This window comes from Strigops habroptila, chromosome 3 (assembly GCF_004027225.2).
Source record: "Strigops habroptila isolate Jane chromosome 3, bStrHab1.2.pri, whole genome shotgun sequence".
In the NCBI taxonomy this organism is placed as follows: Eukaryota; Metazoa; Chordata; class Aves; order Psittaciformes; family Psittacidae; genus Strigops; species Strigops habroptila.
The window spans coordinates 65,440,296-65,466,206 of NC_044279.2; the positions used below are offsets into that span (position 1 = coordinate 65,440,296).

Here is a 25,911-nt window from a genome sequence, read left to right on the forward strand (position 1 = left end):
CCGCACCCATGGGTGCCCACCGACGAGGGTTCCCACAGGCTTTTAGCTGCCTGCCCTGCATCAGAGACCCCTGACAGCACCCGGTAGCAGGAGTGGCATTCCCAGGACAGAGGCAGCCACAGTCACCCTGGGGCTTGGCCCTGCAGGGTGAGGACACGCAGTGTGGTAGCATGGCGGGGGCGGCAGGGGACCTCCCCAGGGGCAGCAGGAAGGACAGGGAACCTCCGCATCCCGCCGGCTGGTCCTCTTGCTGATGGTTGGCACATGGAGGATGGGGCCCTGGGCCATCCTGTGGATGACACTCTGGCTCTTCTGCCTCCTGCCCTCTGCCAGGGCCCAGACGAAGATCCCACTGGAGACGTAAGTATTTCCTTCTCTCTGTCATGCAGTGTTTCTGGTGTGGAGTGGGCAATGCTGTGGGCATGGGCAGGAGGGTGGGAGTGCCTCCCCGGCACTGGCAGGGACTGAGGGTGCAGGTTCCTCCGGATGAGCACATCACTGCAGGGGAAGTTGTGTTTCCTTCCAGTGATGGCAATGGCTTCTGAGAGAGGACATGGGCATGGGAGCCACAAATTCCATTCCCAGGTCTAGCATGGATGCAATGCCTCATTTTCCCTGTTCATCAAGCAGAGCAATGATACTCATCTCCTTTGTTCAGCACTTTGACATCTATTAATGCATTGCTTAATGCACTGGGTGGCAGAAGGCAAAACCAGTTTAAAGACATGTTCCTAAAACCCCACCATGGGTGCAACTTGGGGAGATTCAGCCATGGAGGCAGATGTAAGCACATGGGGTGTTTGAGTGAAGACGCATCATTCTGACACACGAGATATGGATTGTGCAGTACAAGCTTTGCAGCTGTGACCCCTTGTGTTGGTCTGGTACACTGATGGCTGAAAAAAAGCCTTTGTGCGCACATACGCAGCCTGGATAATACACACACGTGTTTATTCACATGGGCAGATGTCACGGGATGTTAGGGTCATGGCGGCTGAATAGAGGAAAGAGGCCATAGCACCTTTTCTTGCTTACTCCTGCACCTTATTACAAAGGGCACAGTAGCCCTGCCCAGAGCTCTGGAGCTTAAGAATGAGAAGCTGAGCTGCCATACAAAGCATAAACAGCCATGTTTTGTGCACAAAATCACAGCATGGTTTGGGTTGGAAGGAACCTTATAGATCACCTGGTTCCAACCCCTCTGCCATGGGCAGGGACACCTTCCACTAGACCAGGTTGCTCAAAGCCCCGTCCAACCTGGCCTTGAGCACTGACAGGAGTGGGGCACATCCTGCATTTGTGTCTGGGTGCTAGTGCACATGCAGGGAATCTTAATGCACCTTTTTGGATGTGGTTTTGCAGTGCACCCATGCCTGCGTATGTGTTGGTGTGCACAAGTTGCTCCTCTGGCATGGTCATGCTGGAAAGCTCCCCACCAGCAGCGCAGCCTGCCCTGGCAGCCCCCCAGGAGGCTAACAGCTCTCAGCAAACCCAGTGTATGAAAACTTCACCTTGTAAGCTGATTTAGGCAAGTTAAATCCTTTAAGGATTAAAAATGTGAGCACCATGGTTGGTAAAAGTTGTTGGGGGGCAGCTTCTCTGGAGCTGGGATAAGTCTGTCTGCGTAGGACAGCAGGTTGGTCTGGAAAGGAGACAACACTGCCATTCAGTTTCAGGAGGAGATATGTCTGATAAACCGACCAAAGTCAGCTCAAGCCCTTTCCTGAGATTGAGAAAATATTGTATAATCAAAAATTGCCTATAAGACCCTTTGTAGATGTGCTCACCAAACACAGCCCAGGCGATTATCAAGAGTTGCGCTGACTTTATCCAGTCAGGGTCTCAGGAAACTTTGCCGCCAGTTTTATTCTTGGCTGCACTTTCAAGCCCTTCCTCAGCAAAGTGCTTCTGACTTGGGTCTCACAAAAATGACATAGAGGTTACATAGAATAAAATCCAACTTCTAATAATTTTAAACCATGGAAAATAAAAATCAGCTTTCCATGCCCTGGGTAAATACTGCATGGAAATACCTTTTGGCCTGGAAATCTGCGGCATTAAGAAGCCAGCCATCCTTTCTGCTGTTTTTGCTACTGAATACAAGTGCAGGGATTACAGGCAGGCAACCTCTGACCAAATCCTTTTCTGATGTGTTTGGTTATAATGTGATAGCCCTTTACTACTGAGAAAAGAATTACGTCACTTTGCAGAATTTGGAAGTTATTCATGCACAAGAATGAAGAGTAAACAATAGAAAAAGAGCTTTTCTCCCCGGGTACTGAAATCAGACCAACACCCGAATTAATCCCTGGTATTCGAAATCCATTCCTGAACTTAACTAAAACACAGAAGTTGCTCTTTTTGAATGAAATTTCTGTAGAAGAGCACATTGGCCAGAGGACCAAAGGGAGTAAATCAGCATGAAATGGACCTGCTCCATAAATTACACAGGGACATTTTGGGGACGCAAACCCAAAGACTTTTAAACACCAGCTGGATTCAATCACAGCTAAGTGACATTAAAGCTAAGTCAGCCTTTGCAGCTCCCCAGGTCATGCGTGGCCTTGTTGCACTATGTTCTGTTCAACACCAACTTATTCACATCTTTGCAAAGCTCACTCAGCTTTAACTCCAGGGTGCAAAAATCTGCTCAATTACTAGCAATGCTTCTGGGGTGCAAGTTCAGCACAGAAATCACCTCCTCTTTCCTCCTGGCTACTGCTCTGCTCATCAGCTGGCCATGGCATGGGCAGAAGTGCTCACAGCTGTGAGGATGGTGAAGATTTGCAGCTCACTGCTCACTCTTTGCTTCTTGGGGTACCAATAAACATCAGGAAATGCTGGTGGGAGAGGTGAAGATCAATCTGGTATGGCCTCTTTACACTGTCCCTGCCATCTCTATGCACCTCCTGAGTTCAGGAGCTAGCAGCCTTAGATAAAATTTCTCTGCAACCTGACGAATTTTAGACTGACCTTTTCTCTAACTTGTTTATGAAAAAAATAAGGAAACCTATTTAAATTCAGCAGGCAGCCCTTAATTTCCCAGTACTTTAAGGTTGCTCCCTTCCCTGGCAAATAATTGTCTTTTAAATATGTAAATGCCAGCATATTTCCACCTCTCCATTTGCCTCCTTTTCAACCTGTGTAAAATGCCACTATATATTTTTAATTACCCACTCTTCAGCCTTGTCACACAGGGCTCTGGGGCCTTTGTGCCCTCCCATTCCTCTGCGATACCTAACTTTCCAACCAGCCCTCCAAAGCTGCTGGTCTCTGGCTCTCTCTCCGCTAAAAATGTTCTCAAAGGCTAGAAAACAACCTTCCCTCATCCTGTTTTTATGAAAGCAGAGAATCCAAATCAGGATGGACTTGAGGACTGCACAAATGAGCAGATCCAAGAGCAGCAGGGCTGGAATCTTCTACGAAACTGTGTGTGTGGCTGGCTTCTCTACCAGCTGTTGCTAAGCTCATATTGTGGGCCTCTTACCTCAGCAATAGCATCTTTCTGCTATTTTATATATATGTATCTCTCACAGACTCTTCCACTCTAATGGGTTGAAAAATTATGAAGGCCGGAAGGAACAGGGATGCACGCACGGCCACAGACATGACACAAAACAGAAAGGCCAGGATCACACGCACCTCATTTCTGGGGGAGGCAAATAGGGTAAAGATAAACCTCCCTGCTAAAATTGCTATCCCATGCTTCATGTCTAGGTTCTCTTTTTCTATGATAAAAGGTGTGGAGACTGGAGAATATTAGTCAATATCAGCACAAAACATCTTGTACATAAAAGCTATAAAACCATCAGCAGCAGATGGGCATTGAGTTAAATGGTTATTCAGAGATCCTTATACCTCAGGGAATCTGTTAGTTACTACAACAGCAGGAAAGTATCCCATAAGGTCCCTGTTATAGTTTCCTCTTTCATTCTAGGCTTGCTAGAATAACTCTAATATGGGGCTATAAATCCTGCTTTCCTAGCAAATACCCATATTCTTTTGTATTTAAGAATGAAATGAAGAGATAAAAGCTCTGGCTGTCAAAATAAGATGCAGAGCACAATGCCAAAAAAAGGGGGGAGAAGGAGGAGGTGAAGAAGCTTTGCTCTTATTGACTTCAGCTGGTGCTAGATCACACTCAGTGGTTAGAAAGGAACACCTCATTGCTAATTAAGGAGTGATTAAGAAAGATATCCACCCTGTCATTATACTCCTTTTATAGGCAGTGGAGAGAGGTGCAGTTCAGGGCAGAAGCCTTAAGTATGCTTCAAATCATCTCTATAGCTGCTTACCATTCTCTCTATTTGCAAGGGGAGAGTCTAAACAGGCTTTCCTAGGCTGAAGTTAGCTGTTGTGATTATTCCACCACTGCTGTGCTGGCTTTACTCCAGAGCTCGTCTCTATGTTGGTGTTTTATTCTGCTACAAAAGTGGTGCAATGCACTGAGAAATTAGACTCTCATGTTAAAGTCTGCTTAGGACTGGAAGAAATCTAGTGGAAGCTGTAGGTAAGACTCTGCACCCCATAAATAAGTAGTGTATTCTGGTAAGAGGGGAAGGCTATTTATTCCATTAAATAAATCTCTCCTAAGTGAATCCTTGTTGAAGGATCTGCATGTAGGTGGAACTGCTTAATGTGAATCATGTAACAGATTTCTGATTAAGTGCTCTGTCAATAATGAGAGCCATCTATTTTGATTTGGATGGCTTGGTGTTCAGGCTGCTCTTCAACATTCTTGTGTTCTCCATGTGGTATTGCTATTATCAATTATTTACAGGATGGCACAAATGCAAGTAGTGTTTTACAGTGATGAGGTGTGTAATCTACTCTGGCATTATCAAGCTGTAGTACCTCCACTGAGAGCAGTGAATTAGTCTGGCTTGTTAGTCTCTGTGCCACACAGCTCTCGGAACTGAATCCAAGGGGTGAATCTTGACAACTTCTTTCAGGTCTGGCACTTACTTCTCTTCAGCAGCCTTGACATTAGGTGTCTAGCCCTTCACCCCAGGCTCTGTCTGCAATCAGTGAAGACAAATAGGTGTCTGCAGAGAGCTATTTATTTCACTTTGCTAACAACACAGGAAACCAGCTGATATTGAAGACCAAATGTAAAACTTTTGTACTTCTAAAGTTGTGTGAGACAAATTCACTAAGTCAAAACTTGGTGACTATTTGACTTAGTCAAAACAGTGACCGAGACCAGCAGAACTCAGTGTTTCTCCTCATTGAACAATGTCCCAGGCAGAATGTCCAAAAGCAGTGCTTGCTGCCTGCCTTTGTGCTTGTCTGGCTAGGAATATAGGGAGAAAGCTTTGTTGTTGTCACTATAGTGTCTTAGAGAAATAAGGGGGGGTTTCATACTGGGAAAACTTGAATTTTCCCTGTCTGAAGAAGTAAGCAGTTCTACTGATTTTTATTAACCCTGGTTTTCCTTTTTCTCTTTTTAGGGTGAAGTCTTGGGCAGATGCCTTCGGTGGGGAGCTGTACTCCATTGTGACTAAGTATTCAGGCTCTCTCCTGTTGCAGAAGGTAGGCAAAAAGCTGTGAGGGTTCCTTTGGCTTTGCACTGTCTCCCCATGTAGCCCTTCAAGCTTTCCTTTGTGATGGAAGAAAGCAAACCACACAGGTCTCCAGCTAACTCTCAAAACCATGTAGCTTCATATCCTTAAGTAGAGAGTGATGCCTTGTGGCCATTCTCCATGAACTGGAGAGGGGAATCCATCTAATGCCTTTCCTGCTTTCATTAGCCATGGCTGAATGCCACTTTAATAGTCCCATTTTAAAAAAATACTTTTTCGCAGTACTAATTGTGTTTCCCCTCTGATGATCACTTTATTCCCTTTCATACTAACCCTTTACTTCTCCTTTCCTAAGTGCCTATCAGTTCCTCTCCTCATCGCTCACATGTTCATGGTCATCCCATTGTCCCATCCTGCAGCTCTGCAGCTGGCACTCTTGTTTCTTTCTGCTTTCTTCATCTGTCTTCCACCAGTCACTCCTCAATTCTTTGAATTGTGCCCTTGAAACTCTGCTTTGGATAAGGTTCCTGAGGCAGCTGCCCTGGAAGCCATGATCTTCCAGAGCTGCAGAGCTCTGCTTGGCTTGGCCACCAAACACCAGACACTGCTGCACTAAACTCTCTACCAGCATTAATGGGTGTAGCTTCAGTGGCTTTAATAAAGGTCCCATTTGCAGATGTAGAGAAGTTGCCCTGTTGCCTTGATTCCTGAAATCAGAGGTGAATGGCTGCTCCTCTTCCAGGCTTGGTGAACTCTGCACTGCAGCAGCAGGGCTGTATGGATCAACAGGTCCTAAGCGCTGCACAGGGAGCCTGGTGGTGCTGAGTGCATCTGAAGGGATGCAGTCCTCTCCCCACCTTATGAGGTTGTCCAGTTCCCTTTTTTTACTCTTCCTCTGATTCTTCTCTTCAATACAAACCATGCATTGCCTCTTAGGCTTTCTAGGTGTCTGATTTCTGTCCTCGTGTTAGTAACAACACCCATATCCCAGTGCAAAAAGAAGGATCCGGATATCATTTGCCTTGCCTTGCTGCTGAGCCCTCTCATTCCCTGTCCCCATGGTGTTGCTTTCTATCTAGAGTAAGGGAGTATCACCTTTGGTAGGCTTGGCCAAGAAAGGCCTTCAGCATTCACCACAAAGGTCCATATTGATCATCAGCTCTTCTTAGGAGGAATGTGCCACTGTGCACTAAAAATCTATCTGCACTAATAGAGGTACTTCATGCACTAATCAAGAGGCAGCTGTGGTGGGTATAGATGCAGGCACAAGTTTAGCTTTTAGCAGTTTTGATGATACTTCTGCATTGCCTATTCTTCCATGGGGTCTCCAAGTGATGATTGCCCGAGGCAAAGGGACATGCTAAGCTATCTCTGGTGGATGCCAGAGTTCCAGTGGGCAGGAGATACAGATTGGGGTTATTTGCTAGTCTGATATCTGTGCCTGATGCTGTACAGGTGTGTTTCAGCACAGCCAACTTCACTGCTTCTGTGGCTATTTCTACTAACAGATTAAGGGAGTTGATGTTCCTTAAGGCCCAAAGGTCAGTGGGACCAAGAAGAACAGGGTTTAGCTTGAAAATACCAGTGTTGTGAAAGTTAACAATGGAGGCCAAGAATGGCAGATGTGGTACTGAGGTGGATGTTAAGACAACTGTGCTGCTGGCCCTTTAGAGATGTTGCACCCAATCATTTCTCCTCCCTCTGTCCACACTGTCTTGTCTCTCAAGATCTTGATCTCTTTGGGGTATGGGTTATATGAGACCTATAGGTGCTAGTACAGTACCACTGAAAATGACAGTCATGACAACCAGGTCTTGAACAAAAGTTCTCAACTTTATCAGCTTTTGGTGAAATTCACTGGAAACAAGACTAATTTCTGATGAAAAAGAAGCCTGAATGTAACCAAATCCAATCTAGCATTCATGTCAAGGGCAGTCAAGGCAGAGCTATATTTCCCTGGTGGCCTGACAGCCTTATAAAGCAATTGCACTTGCAGGCCTGGGGAGCCAAATGCACTAATGTCCAGAAATCCAAACGTGCTCTCCAGGCACCTTCCTCTTTTTGGGCTGTTACCTCCCATTCACATTAAATATTTCTCTGTGTATGTAAGTATGCACAGACCAGCAGAGGAGTGAGGGGCAACAGTGTAGAGGCCCAGATGATTCCTCCTTGCTTGTTAAGTCAATGGTCATTTTGCCTTTGCGGAAATAGAAACTGAGAGATAAGAGCACCTTTCATATTTTGTTTCATGCTTCCTTGTGCTTAATAGGCTCAAAGTAACTAGCTTATTGTTGCTTTGAGAGCCATAATTTTTCAGTTACTGAACGTTTTGAATGTAGACCTTCTCTTTAATATTTAGCATAAACTTCCTTTTATGGCTTTGAGTTTGTTTGGTTTTCTTTAGGGTTTTTTGTTCGTTTCCCCCAGAAGAACTCTAATACCACATTGCAAATCCAAACAGTCGATTTCTTGCCAAGCTTTATTGTTCCGAGAGACCTGGTGAATCAGTAGACATCTCTTGAATCCACAAAGGCAGGTTCTCATCCTGCATCAGAGGGCTTTGAGAAAGCCCCCTAGGTGTTTCTCTATCTCAAGCAGTCAGAATATCATTAAATTAAACCTCATCAAGGTAGCAGAAGCCGAAGAGTGATTTTGGTTTGATAGCTGAAGCATTCATTGTATTCTCTTGCTTATTATGCAGCAGAAGTTAAGATAATTTGGAGAGGGACTTTTTATAAGGGCATGTAGTGACAAGACAAGAGGGAATGACTTTAAACTAAAAGAGGGTAGATTTAGATTAGATATTAGGAATAAATTTTTCTTTATGAAGACACTCCCATTCCCTGTCACTGTTCAAGGCCAGGTTGGATGTGGGTTTGAGCAACCTGGTCTAGTGGAAGGTGTCCCTGTCCATGGCAGGGGGCTTGGAACTAGATGATCTTTAAGGTTCCTTCCAACCCTAATCATTCTGTGATTCTGTGATAAGCTTGTACACTTCAACCTGGCTCAGAGATGATGGATCTGTATTAAAATGCTGGCCAGAGTCTAGGACAGTTGAGAGCAATACAGCTGGAATAAAGAGGCAATGGGAAAGGCTGAGTAGAGTGAGGGCAGTAGCATCTCCCAGAGCTAAGGAACAGAAAGCTGGAACCTGTGTTTTGTTAGGTCTGTTTGCTACAGTTGCTGCAGCAACCAAAGGCTTGGGGCCACTAATGGCATCCATGCCAGGAAGATACCACAGTGGTTCTGGGCTTCTCACGGCTTGCGCCGAGTGGCAGGAACACCATCAGCTTCAGCAGACCCAAATCTTCACTTTTTCTTCTACTGTGTAAATGATACATTGTGTTTTCTTGAGAATTGTCTCCTGCTTCCTTCTGGAGCTGAGGTGCCGATTGCTTTCCCTGGTGGATAGGGCTGAGAAAGGACAACAGGGCTTGGCTGTTGGCTCCAGCTATGTAATTACTAGAAAGCACGACAAATAACTGCATGGTGAAGAATAGAAGCTAAAGAAGTTCAGTCAAGACATTTTCCTGGGTGAAGATGAAAGGAATGTCTTTCACACTCTTAATATAGTTTCACTAGCAGTGAGTAATGCAACACTGTGTACTCCAGTGGGCTCAATTTCCTGGAGGTGGGAACAAGAAAATATATTTGGTGATATATCTCTGTTCACAGATAAAACTTAGAATACTGGGTCCTGGATATTCCAATTCTAAGTCACCACCCCCATCACTGCAGAAGGAGAATCTTAATGAATTGCTCCTATTTTAAGGGAATACTAATTACTAGATGAATATGAAAAGATTTTCTGTTAGATCAGAACTTTTTGGCCCCTTTTCAACATCACATCCTTTCAGCAAGTTCTCCCTAGTCTGTAGCTGATTTCTGTTCTGTAAATTATAATGATCTGATAACCTGAACCCTAAACTTATTCTATGCAGGTTAATGTTGGTTGGCCGTAAGCACCTATGTTGACATATGCTGCATACTTTCAGCCATGATGTCTGGTAACAGTATTGAAATCACAGGTACTACTTCATTGCTTACCTTTAGGAAGCCTTGGAGTGAATATTCATTAGTAGCAGGAGATTTTAGTGGCAGGAGTACAGATAGAAAATGGTCTGCTGGATTGTTCATAGGGGAAAAAAAGCTCAGGTATATTCCTTGCAGCCAACTGAAACTTTGCAGAAAGTTTTTTTGGTTGTTTTTATTGCCTTCTCATTTCTGGCTAGTTCCCAGGGCTGAGACATGTGTACAGTATTAGCAGACTGCTCATGATTGCTCATGATTACTTTTACCTTATTAACATCTACTTGTCAAAGTGTCAAAAGCACATTAAACAATAACTGAGAGGTAAAAAGCCCCATTCTTTTTAATTCAAGACATGACCCAAGGTAACTGATGGCAGGTCACTTTGTAAAGTGCATGCTTGCCCGTGCTGGTGTGGTCCCCCCCTTTACTAGCTTTCCCAGGAGAGATTACCCTCCTCCCCCCGAGGAGGGCCTGATTAAAGCCTAGCCTGGCAGAGATCTCTTCCCTTACAATGAAACCATGACACAGAGCTAAATGGGACAGGCACCGCTGGGATGTGTCCTGCATTCTTGTCAGCAGTCAGGGATCTCAGTCGGGGGGGTTGTTGTTGCACACCCCTCTTTCAGCAGCATGGTTACGCTAACCTTCGTGTTCAACCCTACCTCCTCCCCTGCCAGTCCTGGCTACCCAGCCACAGCAGAGGGGATGCAAGGCCTGGTGTATTTAATCCAGTAAAACCCTTGCTGTTAATCACGCCAGACAGAGCAAGCAGCCTCCCTGCCATGCCTGCTGCAGGCTGGATGCTGCTGCTATTTCTGTCTGACGTCCTCAGCCTGCCCCATCCTCAAGGCATTTCTTACTCTGCTTGCACTCAGCTGCCCTCCCTCCCAGATGGTCAATGAGCTTCTTGAACAAAAGGAGCTCTGCTCACTCACCCTAAAGACATGCAAAGTTGTCACCAGCCCCTCTCTTCTAACTCAAAAGTGCCCCTAAAGCCCTGCCATTCCCTTACCCTTTCACCACCTCATTTTTTACCAGCACAAGAAGTCCAGTCCTGGCTGAGATTGCTGCTGTGGTGCTAATACAACATGTAGATGGAGGGCATGTGTATACACTGCAGAGAGAAATGATGATGAGGGACCGGGGAAATTCAGTCTCTGTTGCCTTCATGCTTCCACATCGCTGGGGAGAGAAAGCTCTGTCTTTTCTGAAATAACTTAACCATATTGTGTTCTTTTGCAGGTTTTTTTACTCTTCCTGTCTGCCTATCTCTATCAGGCTCGGGATTTTTTGAAAAAGGGAAATAAAGGCCATTGTATCCAGTCTTGCAAGGGCAGATTTAGGGAGGCAGTTTGGGAGTACTCTCAGGTTTTTAATGCCTGGATTCTATGAAACATGGTCAGAAGGAACTGGTTATCTCTAAAGCTGTCATACCCAGATTCTCTTTATTACAGCATCTCTCCCAGTGGAGGCAGCAGTAAATAGTTACACTTGTAATTGCTAGTTTCTGGGAATCACCTCTGTGGTGCTCTTGGGTCAAAGTGTGACATGCATGCTGAATAAGTATCATCATACTCTCTCACTGACCTTTCCTTGGCGGTTTCCCACCTAAGCACTGAGGGGACCCTTCTTGCTGCAGACCTGATAAGTTACCCGGCAGATAGGATGGCACTGTGAGAGGACAGGGCATTACACTAGCATAACATCTCTCCCACTACTGACCCAGAGCACATATGATGTAGGAGGCAATATAATGACAGCATACAGTTCCTTGCCCTTCTTTCTGCCTTAAGTAAATTTCAGGTATGGGATGCATATAATGTTGTTATGGTTGTAAGCACAATATGTATTTTAGGTTTCCAAAAGCCCCTTCTGCTTCTCTCTTATTTGTAGGCACTAATAGCTTCAGGTACATTGCTGTTTTTGACAGTTACAAGCTCACAATTGGATCAATTGCTTTTACTTCGTCAAAATGCTTTGTGTTATGGCCAGTAATCTGCACACACCCTGAAAAGGGAAGAAATGCGAAGATGGGGAAAGGTGATAAATCAGACCAGTTCTTTCAACACATCTTTCTTCACCAAAGACAATAATACCCAGCTAACAATAATAGATTCACTCCTCTCCTTATAAGCCTCCTCTCAGCAGGATTTTCTGCTTTCCCTTGGGTAGAAGTACAAAGATGTGGAGCCAACGCTGAAGATCAAAGAGGTGGATGGCTTGGAGCTGGTGAAGAAGTTCTCGGAACAGATGGAAAACATGCTCCGCAGGAAGGTCGAAGCCGTTGAGGTATGACCACCAGGGCTAGAGAAAGGAAATCCTCTCCTGTCAGGCCCAGAGCAGTACACACAAGGCTTCCTGCCTGCACCAGCAGCGTGTGGGCACAGAGGTTGCATGAGGACTTCCTTGCCTAACAAAATGCCTGCTGGTGCAGCTGGCTGCTTGCTCTGAGCTTTAAGTAGACACTGGTGGGAGGATGTGGGCGTTCAGACAAGGGAATGCTGGCTTCTCTCTCAGCCCAAAGTAGGAAATGAGATACAAACAAAGTCTAGGAATAAATATGAGGGAATGAATATTCTTTCAGGAGAAAAGAGCTGTTTAAAGAGGGAAAAAAACCACCTCTCACAAGAGAAAGTCCATCCTTGCATAATGCACTCCGGCCATTGAAGACTGGTAGCTTGTTTCAGCTGCGTGTGTGGCTCAAGGGAAATTTCTGCAGCCCCTGAACAGGAGCTGTAAGGAAAGTACTTGGATTTCCAGCTGTGTATATGGGGAAGTGTGGAGGAGGTAGCAAGAGGTCTTTGGCTGTTGCTGTGTTGGAGATCAGAGCAAGTAATCATTATGGCCTCTCTTACTTCTTGCATCTAAGGATCTATCATATTCCCTTACATTTACCCACTATGAAAAGCATATTTCTGTAGTCACAGAGCCTTGACTGTTTAAGGTGTCTAATGTGGAAAACTCATCCAGAAACACATCATTTGAATCCCAAAGTGAAATGTGGGCGTATTTAGACCCAGAGCTTTGGCCCATAACATTAAATTCATAGCCAGACTTTTCCAGTGTTTGGATTGCCTTTATCCTTTATGAATGAGCAAAAAGTAGTTTTGCTGAGACTGTCACTGATTGTGCAACTCTGAAAACATGTGCATGTGTAGCTGGATTCCTTCCCAGTCTGTACCAATTGAGAATTAGTGCCCTGAAGCATCACAATGGAGAATACTAGTTGATTATTTTTGCCTTCCATAAATGGCCACACCATCACTGAGCCCTTTATGAAATCAAGTCATGGTCTTTGTCTCAGTAACAATACCAGACTGAGATTCCCACAAGGCCTTCTGACAAGATACCAACATCAGGCTGGGTCTGCCATGCCTTTCCCATGGCTTTTTGGAAGGGTTCATGGAAAATGAAATTAAATCTCTGGCTGCTCTTTCTCTAAATCAACATGTTTCTGTTTGTATATGTCCTGTGATATCTAAGACTGCTCAGGGGTTTAGCGGGGACTCTGGAGTAAGTAGGTGTGAATATACTTGGCAATAAATAGCTGTGAATATACCTTCCAAGCTGTAAAGTTGCAGCACAGAATGACAGGTCAGCAGAAAAGGAGGGTAAGAGGGAAGTTAATAGCCCAATGACTCTGTGTTGCGGTAAAGGAGGCAGTCGTGTGTCTTTTCACTACCTGTGTGAATGGCTGATACAGCTGGAAGAGCTTCTGGAGGGCTTTTTACAGCACTCCCTCATCTTTCTTTCCATGTGCTTGCATTAGAGGTTGGTAGAAGCAGCAGAAGATGCAGACCTGAACCATGAGTACAACTCCTCACTAGAGGTAAGTTTATCCTGGTCAGTGACAAAATATGACACACATCCTCAGAGAGACTAGCCAAAAGGCAGGCCTAGCTGCTCCAGCCACCTTGGGTTCCTGGACAAGTTGGGAGTTTCCTTGTCTTCAGGACACTCGGCTTGTCTAGAAACTAGTGTAAGAGACTCCCTTGGCAGATCCCAAACCTAGTAACACCAAGAAGATTAGTCCCTTTGGCTCTGGAAGGGAAAGGATTTGTGAAGACGTTGGGTTGTGTGCTGTTATTGGCATTACACTTCTGCACACCAACGTTGTCACTATGTGACGCGTTGTTGCAAATTAGTTGGAGCTTTGTGGGTTACTTGACTGGAAAATGAACTAAAAATTGAGTGTATGTGAGTGATGAGACAGATGCTGTTACAAATACCCACAGCAAACTGTTAATCCCAATGAGCTGAGCTTCTCACTATCTTTCACAACAGCTCCCATCATCTTTTCTCTACCCTGCAGACACCCACTTGACAGGACTTCCTGTTAAGTAAAAGCTTGGTGTTGTCCAAGCTGTTTGGTTAATTGGGTTTCTGTTAATAACTGTTGTAGCCAAGCTATGGGATTATTGCTGGTGAAGGGAATTGGAGTGAAAACTCTGATTGTGAATGTCCACTGTCCTCAGTACAAGTGCAGAGTGCTTAGTAGAAGTGCAGGCTACCCCTGCAAGTACATCTCTTCATGCTGGGAAAGGGTGGGAGTGAAAATGCTTCTTGAAATCAAGCTAGCTACTATTTTCACCTCTTTATTTAAGAATCTCATTACAGTCATGCTAGTTGGGTTAGCTGCATTCACAGTAAGGGTCATGAGTGAGTTGAGGTACTTGACTGTATTTGCACACATCATTCACACCCCCTGAGAACTGTTAGTGCTTGAATATAAAGCCTTAAATAACCTCTGCCTTCAGATAAAGTCAACAAAAACATCTAAAAAACATCTATTATCCAAGGGTGAAGAGTGTCCTGAAGATACTAAAATGGCTATAGCTGCTAAATCACCAGTGGCTTCACAGGGGGAAAACTGCATTATCTGTGAGCAATTTCTGCTCTATCCTTTGCTCTTCATGAGTGCCTGCCGCTTGGAGTGACAGAGTGAGGGGATAATCCTGGATGGATGTACATCAGGAGTTCACTCTAGTAAATGACAGCTATAGAGACAGGGCAAGTAAGGTCTGAATCAGCATGCCCTATAGCAAACCTGGGAGGCAGACCCAGTGAGACACTCCATCTCTCTGGCTAGTCACTTAAATACCTCCGAGGGACCACAGGAGTTCACTGCTCTGGCCCTTTGCTCTCAAGTGGCTCTTCTGCTGCTGGTTATGACCATGCTTTCAGTCATGTGGGCACCTGACAATGAGAAACTGGTCAGAAACCATCGTTTGGGCAGCTTGACAATTTTCAGTTGGTAATGGCTGTTGTTTGCTGCTTATCTTAATCCTATTTGAAGCCCAAATTCTCCAGGTGTCCTTTATGTTCTAGAGGTTTTGAGGTTTTTTTCAGGCAGTACTGCTAATAGTCTGTCTTATTCTCTCTTGTTGCTTTTCTCTTTTCCATCATCCTCATCAACAGTTTGATTACTACAACTCTCTCCTAATTAATGATAAGGATGAAAATGATAATTATGTGGAGCTTGGAGATGAATTCATTCTGGAGCCAAATGAGCATTTCAATAACCTGCTGGTGAACACAACATACAGTGATATCCAGCTTCCCACCAATGTCTACAACAAAGGTAATGGCCTCTACTTTCTCACTACTAGTAGGTTGCTGTGGAAACAACCAGTAATAATACTGAAAAATATGGGAATAGAAAAAAACCCCACAACTGACAGAAAAGAAAACAGGGTTGGAAAGATACTGTCCCAAGGCATGGCTATGTCTGTGCTGTGGTCTGTCACTGCGACACGGCTTAGGTATAATCTGCTCTTGAAAAACCTCTAATGATGGACAGTCCTCCATCTTAGGCAAGCAGTATAGTCTCCTAGGGTTCATCTACCCAACCGAAGACACTGTGAAACACAGTGATGTTAATTTATTGGCAATCATCACTCTGTACGAAGAGTCAGATCTATCAAGGTCTTCATGTGTTGAGGATGTCATTGATTTCAGCTGAGAATTTAGACCTCAAGTACCTTTGTGTTATGGGTCATTAACATCTGACAGGGACACTTCTAACTCCTAATGAGCATATCTGTAGGGACTAGGGGTAGAATCATAGAATCACAGAATGGTTTGGGTTGGAAGGGACCTTAAAGATCATCTACTAACCCCCTTGCCATGGGCAGGGTAATTAACAACTGCTAGCGGGACATGACTATTCTGGCCTATTCTCCATTCTTAGCAAGCCTTTGGCTCTTTGGCAGCTGCAGAAGCCCAGAGAGGCACCAAGGCTCACATGGCCTCACCTGTGCCCAGACTCTTCCCCTGCACATCCACCACTCTGGCTACACACCAGAACCCGCTCCATCTCCAGGCTGGTCAGCACACTGCCGAATATGTGGGATGAGACACCAGTTGTGACTGTTCTAAGTTTACTGCACCTTTTGGCCACCATTCAAAGCTGCCTGAACTGGCTGCTTCCCTGCCTCCCCATCAGCTCTTCCCCTTGCATACATTTTAGCAAGAAAAAAAGTGCCATTACTTCTCTCATAGATGGAGCTCATTTACAATCTTCAGGACCAGACAGGGCAGGCGCTGGTGACTGTGCTCACAACTGCTACATTATTTAGAGGGACAATAGAGGGAGTTCTATTTCTCCCATGATTTTAAATTAGTTCCATCTGGTCTGACAGCCCCAGACACTAAAATCTTGCTCACAATAGAGCCATCAGCAGAGCTGGCTGTGGGCAGCTACAGCAGAGCTACACAAAGCAGCCTGCTGCCTAGAGCAGCATATGGGAAAAGGTGGCCAAATGCATGCTGTCAGAGACAGCAGAGGGGCACTGCCCAGCTAAACTCTACAGCTTGATACAAACCATCCAGCTGCTACGGCTGGAGAATGAGCAGGAGATGGAGGAGGAGGAGGGACACTTCCATGCCCAGGGCTCATGCCAGGACCAGTGCTTGGTAGTACTCACTCGCTCTCTTGCAAACTGCAGCAAGCCTGGCTCTCCACAACTCTTCTGGCTCCCTTCATGCATGAGTTACTTTGGCCTCATCCCTGGGGGAGTCACAGTTCAATTTTTCCTCTATTTTGACCAAAACTGCCTTTAGTAAAGTGACTAAACAGGAAGTGGTAGGTCAAAGTCCCATATCCCTTTCAACATTAATACATTTAATCCTGCAATGACTAGTCTCATAATTCCCTGTTTCTATTGCTGCTGCTGTGTTTGGTGTCCTGAGGCAATGAGTCAACACAGACACCAAATATACATTGCCTCTTATGAATTCTTGCAAACCTGCAACTTCCTATTGATTTTGATGAGATCAGGGCAAGGGAGGACAGCTCAGGCTTTGTGAAAGAAAGGGTAGGAAAAGAAAGAATTGTTGGGGAAAAGAGGAGAGAGAAATGGCATAAAATCCTAGAGCTCCTCTATTTTAGGTACTTATAACTAACATAAATTTAAACACTCTTGAGTCCTGCCTCTGTGGTGTGGCCAGTTGTGCTCAGCACAGTGCTGGTTTTCTGGGTCTCCTGGAGCCCTCTTCCAACCAGATGTAATGCCCAAGGGCAGACAAGGCTGGAAAAAGAAATGGGGATAAGAGTGTATGACCAAGCTGAGACCACCTGTAGTGGCCAGTGGTGACCTGGCCTCCAGGATTCACTTGAGTGATGCATCCAATAACCTGCTCAATGTCAAAGCTTTGGACAAGGCTGCATTTCTCCTGTGGTTGCCTTTGTTCCCATGTCCCTCCATGGGAGATGGAGGGTGACCTCCCCTCTTTTGCACTTTCTTTTCCCATTGTCATGGTTTGAGCCCAGATGGTAACTCGGAACCACGCAGCCACTCGCTCACTCCTCCCCTTCTTCCTCCGCCTGCTCCCAGAGGGATGGGGAGGAGAATCGGAAGAATGTAACTCCCACAGGTTGAGATAAGAACAGTCCAGTAACTAAGGTATAATACACAACCACTACTGCTACCACCAATGATAACAGTGATAAGGGAAATAACAAGGGGAGAGGATACAATTGCTCACCACCTGCTGACTGATACCCAGCCCGACCCAAGCAGTGATCTGGCCTTCTGTGTCACTCCCCCCAGCTTATATACTGGGCATGATGTGCCATGGTATGGAATACCCCTTTGGCTAGTTTGGGTCAGGTGTCCTGTCTCTGCTTCCTCCCGGCTTCCCCTCCTCCCTGGCAAAGCATAAGACTGAGAAAATCCTTGGTCAGAGTAAACATTACTTAGCAACAACTAAAAACATCAGTGTTATCAGCATTGTTCCCAGGCTAAAAGTTAAAAAACACAGCACTGCACCAGCTACTAAGAAGGAGAAAAATGACTGCTATAGCTGAACCCAGGACACCCATTTTCTATTCTTTCATCACAGACCCAGATATCCTGAATGGTGTTTACATGTCAGAAGCCCTGAATCCTATTTTTGTGGACAACTTTGAAAGGGATCCCACGCTGACCTGGCAGTACTTTGGCAGCTCCACTGGATTCTTCAGGCTCTACCCAGGTAAGGGAGCAGAGACCAGCTTCGCTCGTTCAGTGCAATGCAATAGTCTTGCAGGACAGGGTCCGTACCACGGAAGAGCTCAATCTGGGAAGGTTGAGGGCAGTGTGGCCCCATGAAGGGCAAGGTGCAGTGAGAAAAATACTCAGTGCATGGCATTGCTGCCACTTAGGATGAAGGAATAGCATTCATGGCAGGCATAACCCCCTTTTTTCCCATGTGGACCATCCCCCCAAGCATGTTGCCCTTGCAATCTGAGAGTCTACTTACAGGTGCTCCAAAAAGCTCACAAAACACCATGGCAGCACCCATCTCTCAGGTGGGGCACGGATGCTGCAGGAGGGCTCCCTGCTTCATGCTCCTCTGTTTTTTTTAATGGCAGCCGCAGCCACAGCCTCTCTCCATCTCTGAGGGCACATGTGGCAGATGCAGCTGGTCAGTCTGACTTGTTATCCAGTCACAAGCTGAGAGCTGCATGTAAGATTGTGGAGCAAGAGGGAGGGCCTGTGCTTGGAGGAGCCCACAGCTGTATATACTGTATATATAGATACTCCACAGCTGTAGCTTGGCCTGGTGGCCCCTTCATGTGGCTGCATGCCCTTTTTCTGTGACCTGTCATGTCTTGTGGAAGGGGAAAGTAGAGATGACTGTGAACAGAGCCTTTAGCGGGGAATCTGGGACACATCCCTGTCACTGTCACTGCTTTTTTATGCTCTCAACCACCGCTGGGGAGAAGAAGATGTTGAGAACTACATCAAAGTGGCAAAAAGCTCAAAGTAAGTGCAACTGCTCCCCAAAATCTAACATTTTTAGATAGATATCTAATAAAGAGTTTACTTAGGACTGCTGAAGACCACGCAGCTCTGCTTGTATTTCTACAGAATGGCCACTGCTATTGCTGGCCAGACTTGTGCGCCCCTGCGGGGTAGCTGCGTCTCAGCAGCAAACAGCAGAAGTTCCCTGGGGAGCAGGGAGCAGATGCCTGCCTCTCTGTGTGTGTTGATTGCTCCTTTCGCTGCTCCCTTCAGGAATAAAGTGGTTACCAGATGAGAACGGAGTCATCTCCTTTGACTGCAGGAATCGTGGCTGGTAAGAGTTTTGGAGAGTCTTGGCCAAAGCACCTTTCAGTCTTCCACTCTCCCTCTTTTCCAAGGTGACACCTTAGTGAGTTGCTGATCAGCAGCTAGTATCCCATACTGCTTCTGCAAGAGATGAGGGGTACATAAATGAAGGCAATAACAGGTTAGAATCCCTACCACTGGAAGGTTCCAGCTTTCCTTATGGCATCTAACATGTGCTACATGAAAATCGCCAATGGTTTGTCCTTCCTCTGTCCCATCCTCCTTATAATTCTGTGACTGGAGGGATGGGGCTGTTTAGACTCCGGAGGTGCAGAGTATTTACTCAGTCTATTCAGCATGGCTAAAGGAGGCTTTAGCAATTTTCACTCTCAGCTGTATCTGGACATACGTCTGCAGCAGGCCCAGCACTTGCCAATGTGGAAAGTGAGATGCTGGGTCTGGTGGGAGAGGCAGGTTGACAGGAAGGGACCCATCAGATGCCCTGACCCTGCCAGACACAGCCCAACCCTGCCAGACGGCTGTGTTCATGGCACATATTTTGCTGCTGCTAGCATCATGCGACAGCAGCATGCCCAGCATTCCTTCTCCTCGTACACTCACCCTACTTCCTTGGATTCTTCTTTTATAAAGGTACATCCAAGCGGCCACCTCTCCCAAGGACATTGTCATCATTGTGGATGTCAGTGGGAGCATGAAGGGCCTGCGGATGACCATTGCCAAACACACCATTACCACCATTTTAGATACTCTGGGAGAAAATGACTTTGTCAACATCATTGCAGTAAGTATGTCCCATTTTCAGTGATAAGTTGTCTTCCTTGTGACTTGTATCCGCTCCTCAGTCCCTTTAGCAAACTATAGGCATTACAGTGGTGTAACTACAACACTTAGTACCTATGTTGGATGGTGGATTAAAACCAGTGATCTTTGGGAAACTGGGTTCGTGTGGTCAGCAGGGTGGCTGCTAGATCATCTCACCCCCCTCTATGAAGGATGTCAGCTGCATCTTTTTGCTTACTTAGGGATGCGAGTGCAATGGATAAAGTGATGTAGGAAGACACCAGAGCTAATAAATTCACCTGACATAGCATAGTGTAATACTGTGTTGGGGTTCAGTCGCAGTATAATCCTCAGGATAATGTTTCCAGGCTAGAAAATTACCACCATACACAGTTTTGTGCGCCAGCATCCTGCAAGGCTGCAATCCGGTTCAATCTGCACAGGTCTGCATGGAGTTTGGTCAGGTTGCTTCAGTGTTACTATCTCCCTGTTTAAACCCTGGACAGGTTGAGGATGTGCTGGTTACCCACAGAGAACCAGCACTACTGACCACAGAAAGCAAAGCTTTTCCATGATCCAGGCCAAGACCACGGGGTTTGGTGCCAGGTTAAAGCCAAACAGCTGCCTGTCTCCTAATTTTAAAAGCTAATTCAAGCACCATCTCTTTCCCTGGTCTCCTTTCTATAAAAGCTTGCCAGGGCACAGTCACTGAGATATAAAGTCTACTATTTGTCAATAGCTTGTTATTGTGTAAGTTACTTAGAAACTCCGGTAAAGATCTGTCTTTATATGGCTGGATAGTTGGAAGAGTGAACAGTGTTGGCAGAAAAATGGAGGCAAGCCATTAATGAGTTTTAAATATCATCTGTTCATCAAAACAATCCCCAAAAGAGCATATAATATATATTCCTTTACTGCACTCACACCAAGAACCTACCAGCTCAGACACATTATAGCCTGACCTAAGCTCCTAAGCTGAGCATTAGCAGCCTCTTAGCCATGTTTTTAGGAATGACACTCTTCTGAACCTTGCAGGAAAAGGTTTATACTGGCATGTTTTACCTCACATATGTATCAGGCTAGAGAAATATACCCCACTAATTATCACAGTTTGGTGGATATGTGGTAATTTGATATGTTGTCGCTCAGCCATGCACCAGAGGCATCAGATGTTAGGATACAAAACGACTTGTGAGGTTCGACAGGGACTCAAAGTTTCCAGAAGTCAAAAATATGTGCAAATAGTGCTAGAAGCAAGGCCAAGTGCATAAGCTAACAGAGTGTGGAGGAAATCCCTACAGTGTGAGTGAAAAAAAAGTAATTTTCTATCTGTGGATATGCCCAGATAGAACTCAGCAAAGCACCATAATTAATGCATTATTCAGAGATTGAGATTTGTCAAAATTGTTTTGCATGATCACTACAAACAGTTCTTAAGGGAAACATGTATAAAATGTCATAATGCTCCATACTGTTTTCTGAACATCCACCTAGAACATGAGCTCATTTTTCTCCAATTACCACCACTTTCTTCCTATTTTCTCTTTGCAGTATAATGATTATGTGCATTTTATTGAACCCTGTTTTAAGGGTATCCTGGTCCAAGCAGACAGGGATAACAGAGAGGTGAGTACCACGCTCCTATCTATGTTATTCAGGTAGCTCTCTTAATGTAAGAAAGAAGTACATGAGGTTAAGATGCTATGGCATGCAACTCCAGGGACAAGAAACAACCATCTCCCAGAAGTGTGTGGGGCTGCGTTTCAGAACCAAGCACCAGTTCAGTGGTGTGTGCTGGCTCTGTGGTTCACCTTTGCTTACACAAAGCCACTGTAACATGGGGTCAGCTGGCTAGCTAACCAGCAGCAACCAGCTTCCCTGTGTCACAAGAGACCACTGCCAGAGCATGAGTGGACCCAGCCCAGACTGCTATGGAAGAACAGCATGCACAGGGAAAAGGGTCTCCACTTTTGAAACCCCACATCCTCAGCCTTCAAAGGAGGAAAATCAGCCCTTTCCTGGTGAACGTGTTCTCAGCCTGGCCTGATCCTTTGCCAGGGTGGACTGCCAGCAAGCGTTCTCTGATGAGGGGGTTTGCTGCTCTCATCCAGGATGGCTCGGCAGCCCCAAGGTGGCCAGCCTGCATCCAGCTGCTCCACTGCCCTCTGGGCTGACTTGTATTCTTAGCATTTTTTACTGTTTGGTTTTCTTTAATCCCTTTTTCTCTATACTAATACCACAGATGTAGCACATCCCTCCATGTCTTCAACCACCAGATTTCTCTCCAAATTTCTTAGCCCTGGGTTTCAGACTATGACTCCAGAGGGTGATGTTGCCTGCAGCATTTTCCAAAGGATCTCTAAGCATTTTGGATGCTATGTTGCGGCGAGCATGTTCTGAGGGTTTTATTTACAATCAGTCAGAACAATGCCTCTTTTTTCCCCAACCCTGTTGCTCTTGCATGCACAGGAATATTTTGTTTGTTCATTTTCCTGAAGGGGCGGATAAGGGAAAGTCTGATTTCTAATAGTTTTGTCACTTGCATGTTTCATGGACCACCCATGGTCCACAGCACGTAGACTGTGAAATGCAGTCCTGCTCTGGCTGCTTGGGCAATGGTGCAACATGATGGCACTGCCAACAGAACCACCATTTGACTTTCCCACCTCCACCCATCACAGTGCTGCACTGCCCTGCCAGCAGTGGTGAAGGATCAGGAGCCCAAAGTATGGATTTTTTCCAGGTTACCCTTTCCTCCCTCTGCTGAAGGGAACACCCTGCCTGTGACTCATTGCTGCCTTTTTCCCCCTCTTCTTGCCAGCACTTCAAGCAGCTGGTGGATGAACTGCAGGCAAAAGGAGTGGGCACTGTGAACAAGGCTTTGACAGAGTCCTTCAAAATACTGAGGGAGGTAAGAGTCAGCGCTGATGCTTGCATTGGGCACAAGTGTCCCTGCCCCTACTTTCCCCTCTGCATCTAATGACTTAGCACATCCTTCACGGTGCAGCAGAGCGGAGGTGGCATAAGCTCATCTCACAGTCCCTAACTTCGTGACAAGCAGTGTGCAGGGGTGACCCTGTACTTTGGAGGTGTCAGTTTGTGCGTGGTGCCTTGAGGCTGCCAATCCCTGCAAGCCTGTGGCCTCATGAGTGCTTCCTTAATGAGCCGCACGACTGGGCATTGCTCAGGCACCTTGGTTATAGATGGTGGCAATAAAATATAACTGATCAGCTGAGGGTGACAGTTCTAGTCACAAGTAATGTTATTACAATGTGAGCCTTGATAAGTAGATGATGATGAAGATGTGAAAGATTATTCTTAGGCTTCAGATTTATTTCAATGTCACTTTGAGTGTCAGTGCTTGGGGAAGAAATCACAGGTACAGAAGAATTAATCAGTCAGTCTGATCATGTCCTGTGATAAGAATCGTAAATGATTCATTGCCTTATGTGAACAATTGTGACTTCAGTAGCCTGGAGGTAAACATAAAATTTAACTCTTTTTCTTAAGGAAGGTTAACAAAAAAGGACAAAGAACCAGCTGAACACCCCTATCTTCTTGTGGCCCTGTCTATAGTGTGGTTGGCCTAAAGATGCCAATGCCTTTGGGGCTGACAAAAATATGTATACAGTGCGATGCTAGTGACCGTAACGATGGCATTGGTGTTAAAAGTAATGTGCTAGAGGTATTGACACCCTGGGAAGGATTCTCCAGTCTTACTTATTTTACAAATTGAAAGTTTAAGTTTGTTGTTGGGTATGGTAATGCTGTTCCTGATTTATGCCAGTGCAAGCATCATCAGAGTTGAGCCCAGGGATGGTGGTGGCTGAGCTGACTTGTCAGTGGTTACAGAAGCATAATGGAATTAATGGCAACTTGAGAAGACTGTGATATAGCCTTGGCATTGCAGTAATAGGCTGGCAGCACTCCTAGTAGTAATGCTTCAACATCTTTGGAGGAAGATAGTTGAGATGACCAGGGAAGCAGTAATGATCTAAAGCTAGAACAATTGTATGGACCATAGGTATGCTAGATTTATCTACATGTACCTTTGAACTTTATGGCAGAATTAACTTGAACTTTAAAAAACAAAGATCCAGAGCCTATATAGGCCTGTGTCCTATAAATCACAATATTTAAACAATTTTTCCGTCAGAGGAAAAGATGATTTCGTAATATCTAACGTAGCACTTTGCAACTTCATCCCAGGACTTCTGTCTGCCTGATGACATTCTGTCATGGTTTAAGCCCAGCTGGTAACTCAGAACCACACAGCCGCTCGCTCACTCCCCTGCTTCTTCCCCCCCCCCCTGCTCCCAGAGGGATGGGAAGGAGAATTGAAAGAATGTAAATCCCATGGGTTGAGATAAGAGCAGTCCAGTAACTAAGGTATAATACTCAATCACTACTGCTACCACCAATAACAATAATGATAAGGGAATTAACAAGGGGAGAGGATACAATTGCTCACCACCCGCCGACTGACACCCAGCCCGACCCGAGCAGCAATCTGGGTCTTCCAGGTGACTTCCCCCCAGTTTATATACTGGGCATGACGTGCTGTGGTATGGAATACCCCTTTGGCTAGTTTGGGTCAGGTGTCCTGTCTCTGCTTCCTCCCGGCTTCCTCTCCTCCCTGGCAAAGCATGAGACTGAAAAGTCCTTGATCGGAGTAAACATTACTTAGCAACAACTAAAAACATCAGTGTGTTATCAGCCTTGTTCTCAGACTAAAGTTGAAAACACAGCACTGCACCAGCTACTAAGAAGGAGAAAAATGACTCCTACAGCTGAACCCAGGATACACTCAGAAGAGACAGAGGTGGCGTCTCAGTTCACAAGCGGCATCGTGCGCATACATAGGCATGCAAGTGTAGAACTATGTCTGCTGTCCTAGAACAGCCTTCCCCAAACTGCAGCTTCTGTAGCTAAGGGCTCATCTAGAGAATGTCTTGATACCACCAGCTGGAGGACCCCAGGCTCTGCAGGTACCACAGCTAAAGGCAAAAAGGTATCACCTGCCAAGTGCTCATATGCTTTATGGACTCTCTGAAATCATAGAGATTCTTAGATCTATATCGGTAATAGGAGAGGGAGAGGGTTTCTGTCAGTGTGCCCTGAAACAAATCTGTGCTGCTGCAGTCATGCAGACAGGAGAAAGGGAAACTTTGGTGGAATTGGCCACCCCCCTCCCATCAGAAAACATTCACATTCTAAGCTTGTAGTCATAGCTGTTACTCACAGACTGTCCTGTTATTGTTCACAGGAGCATACGCAAGAGAATGAAAATGAAAATTGCTACATCACACTGATGAAACAGGCTTTGCTGATTACAACAGACAACCAGTAATAATATCTGTAATGAAAGTGATTACAAAATTTCTCTGGTAATTTCCCTCAATCCAATTGCTCATAGAATTAATAGCCCAGTAGAGACCTACTCAGTGAGGTATGAGTGGCAGAGAGGGGTTGCAGAAGAGCACAATCTCTCACCATCTTTGTTTTCCTTCATTATGTTCTGGGATAGACAGGGTATATTTTAATCTACGACGCAATCTGCAGAACAGTTTAGGGAGAACAGTTAGCCAGAGCCTCCTCTGCCCCTCTCTGCCATGCTCAATAAACCACTTAAATGCTCTATTCCAATTTAGCCACACACCAAGTGGTTTCAATAAAATATGCGTGCCAGGGAAACTGTGGTCTTGAGCATATATTCATAAAGTGCTTCAAAGTTCTGTCAAGTGAGCTCCTTCCTAGTTTATCAAGTTTTAGTCACTCTCAGTGCTGTCTTCTCTTTGTTTCAACAAGCTTGGCACATCTTGTCCTCTCACCCTTTTCTTGTAGGATTTATACCCCTTTGTTCTGGCTGCTGCTCTGCTCACGGCCGCTTCCAGGCTGCCTTCCCTGAAACACCATCCTCCCAACAGTATGTACGTGCTGCAGCTGAGAGCTACCAAGTGCTAAGCAGAGCAGAATAATCACCTTCCTTGTTTTACACACCATAGTCCTCTTAACACAATGTA

General features: G+C 45.5%; 1 protein-coding gene across 1 annotated transcript in view; it reads left to right on the top strand.

Annotated features, from left to right (window-relative positions):
* Positions 1-253: 253 nt before the first annotated feature.
* Positions 254-25,911, top strand: part of CACNA2D4 (calcium voltage-gated channel auxiliary subunit alpha2delta 4) — a 128,400-nt gene continuing 102,742 nt past the window's right edge. The window contains exons 1-10 of the mRNA XM_030480291.1: positions 254-360; positions 5,451-5,532; positions 11,727-11,843; positions 13,324-13,383; positions 14,973-15,135; positions 17,898-18,029; positions 19,055-19,115; positions 19,739-19,889; positions 21,440-21,514; positions 22,710-22,799. Coding sequence (XP_030336151.1) covers positions 254-360; positions 5,451-5,532; positions 11,727-11,843; positions 13,324-13,383; positions 14,973-15,135; positions 17,898-18,029; positions 19,055-19,115; positions 19,739-19,889; positions 21,440-21,514; positions 22,710-22,799 — 1,038 coding nt within the window. The remainder of the gene's footprint in view (positions 361-5,450; positions 5,533-11,726; positions 11,844-13,323; positions 13,384-14,972; positions 15,136-17,897; positions 18,030-19,054; positions 19,116-19,738; positions 19,890-21,439; positions 21,515-22,709; positions 22,800-25,911) is intronic.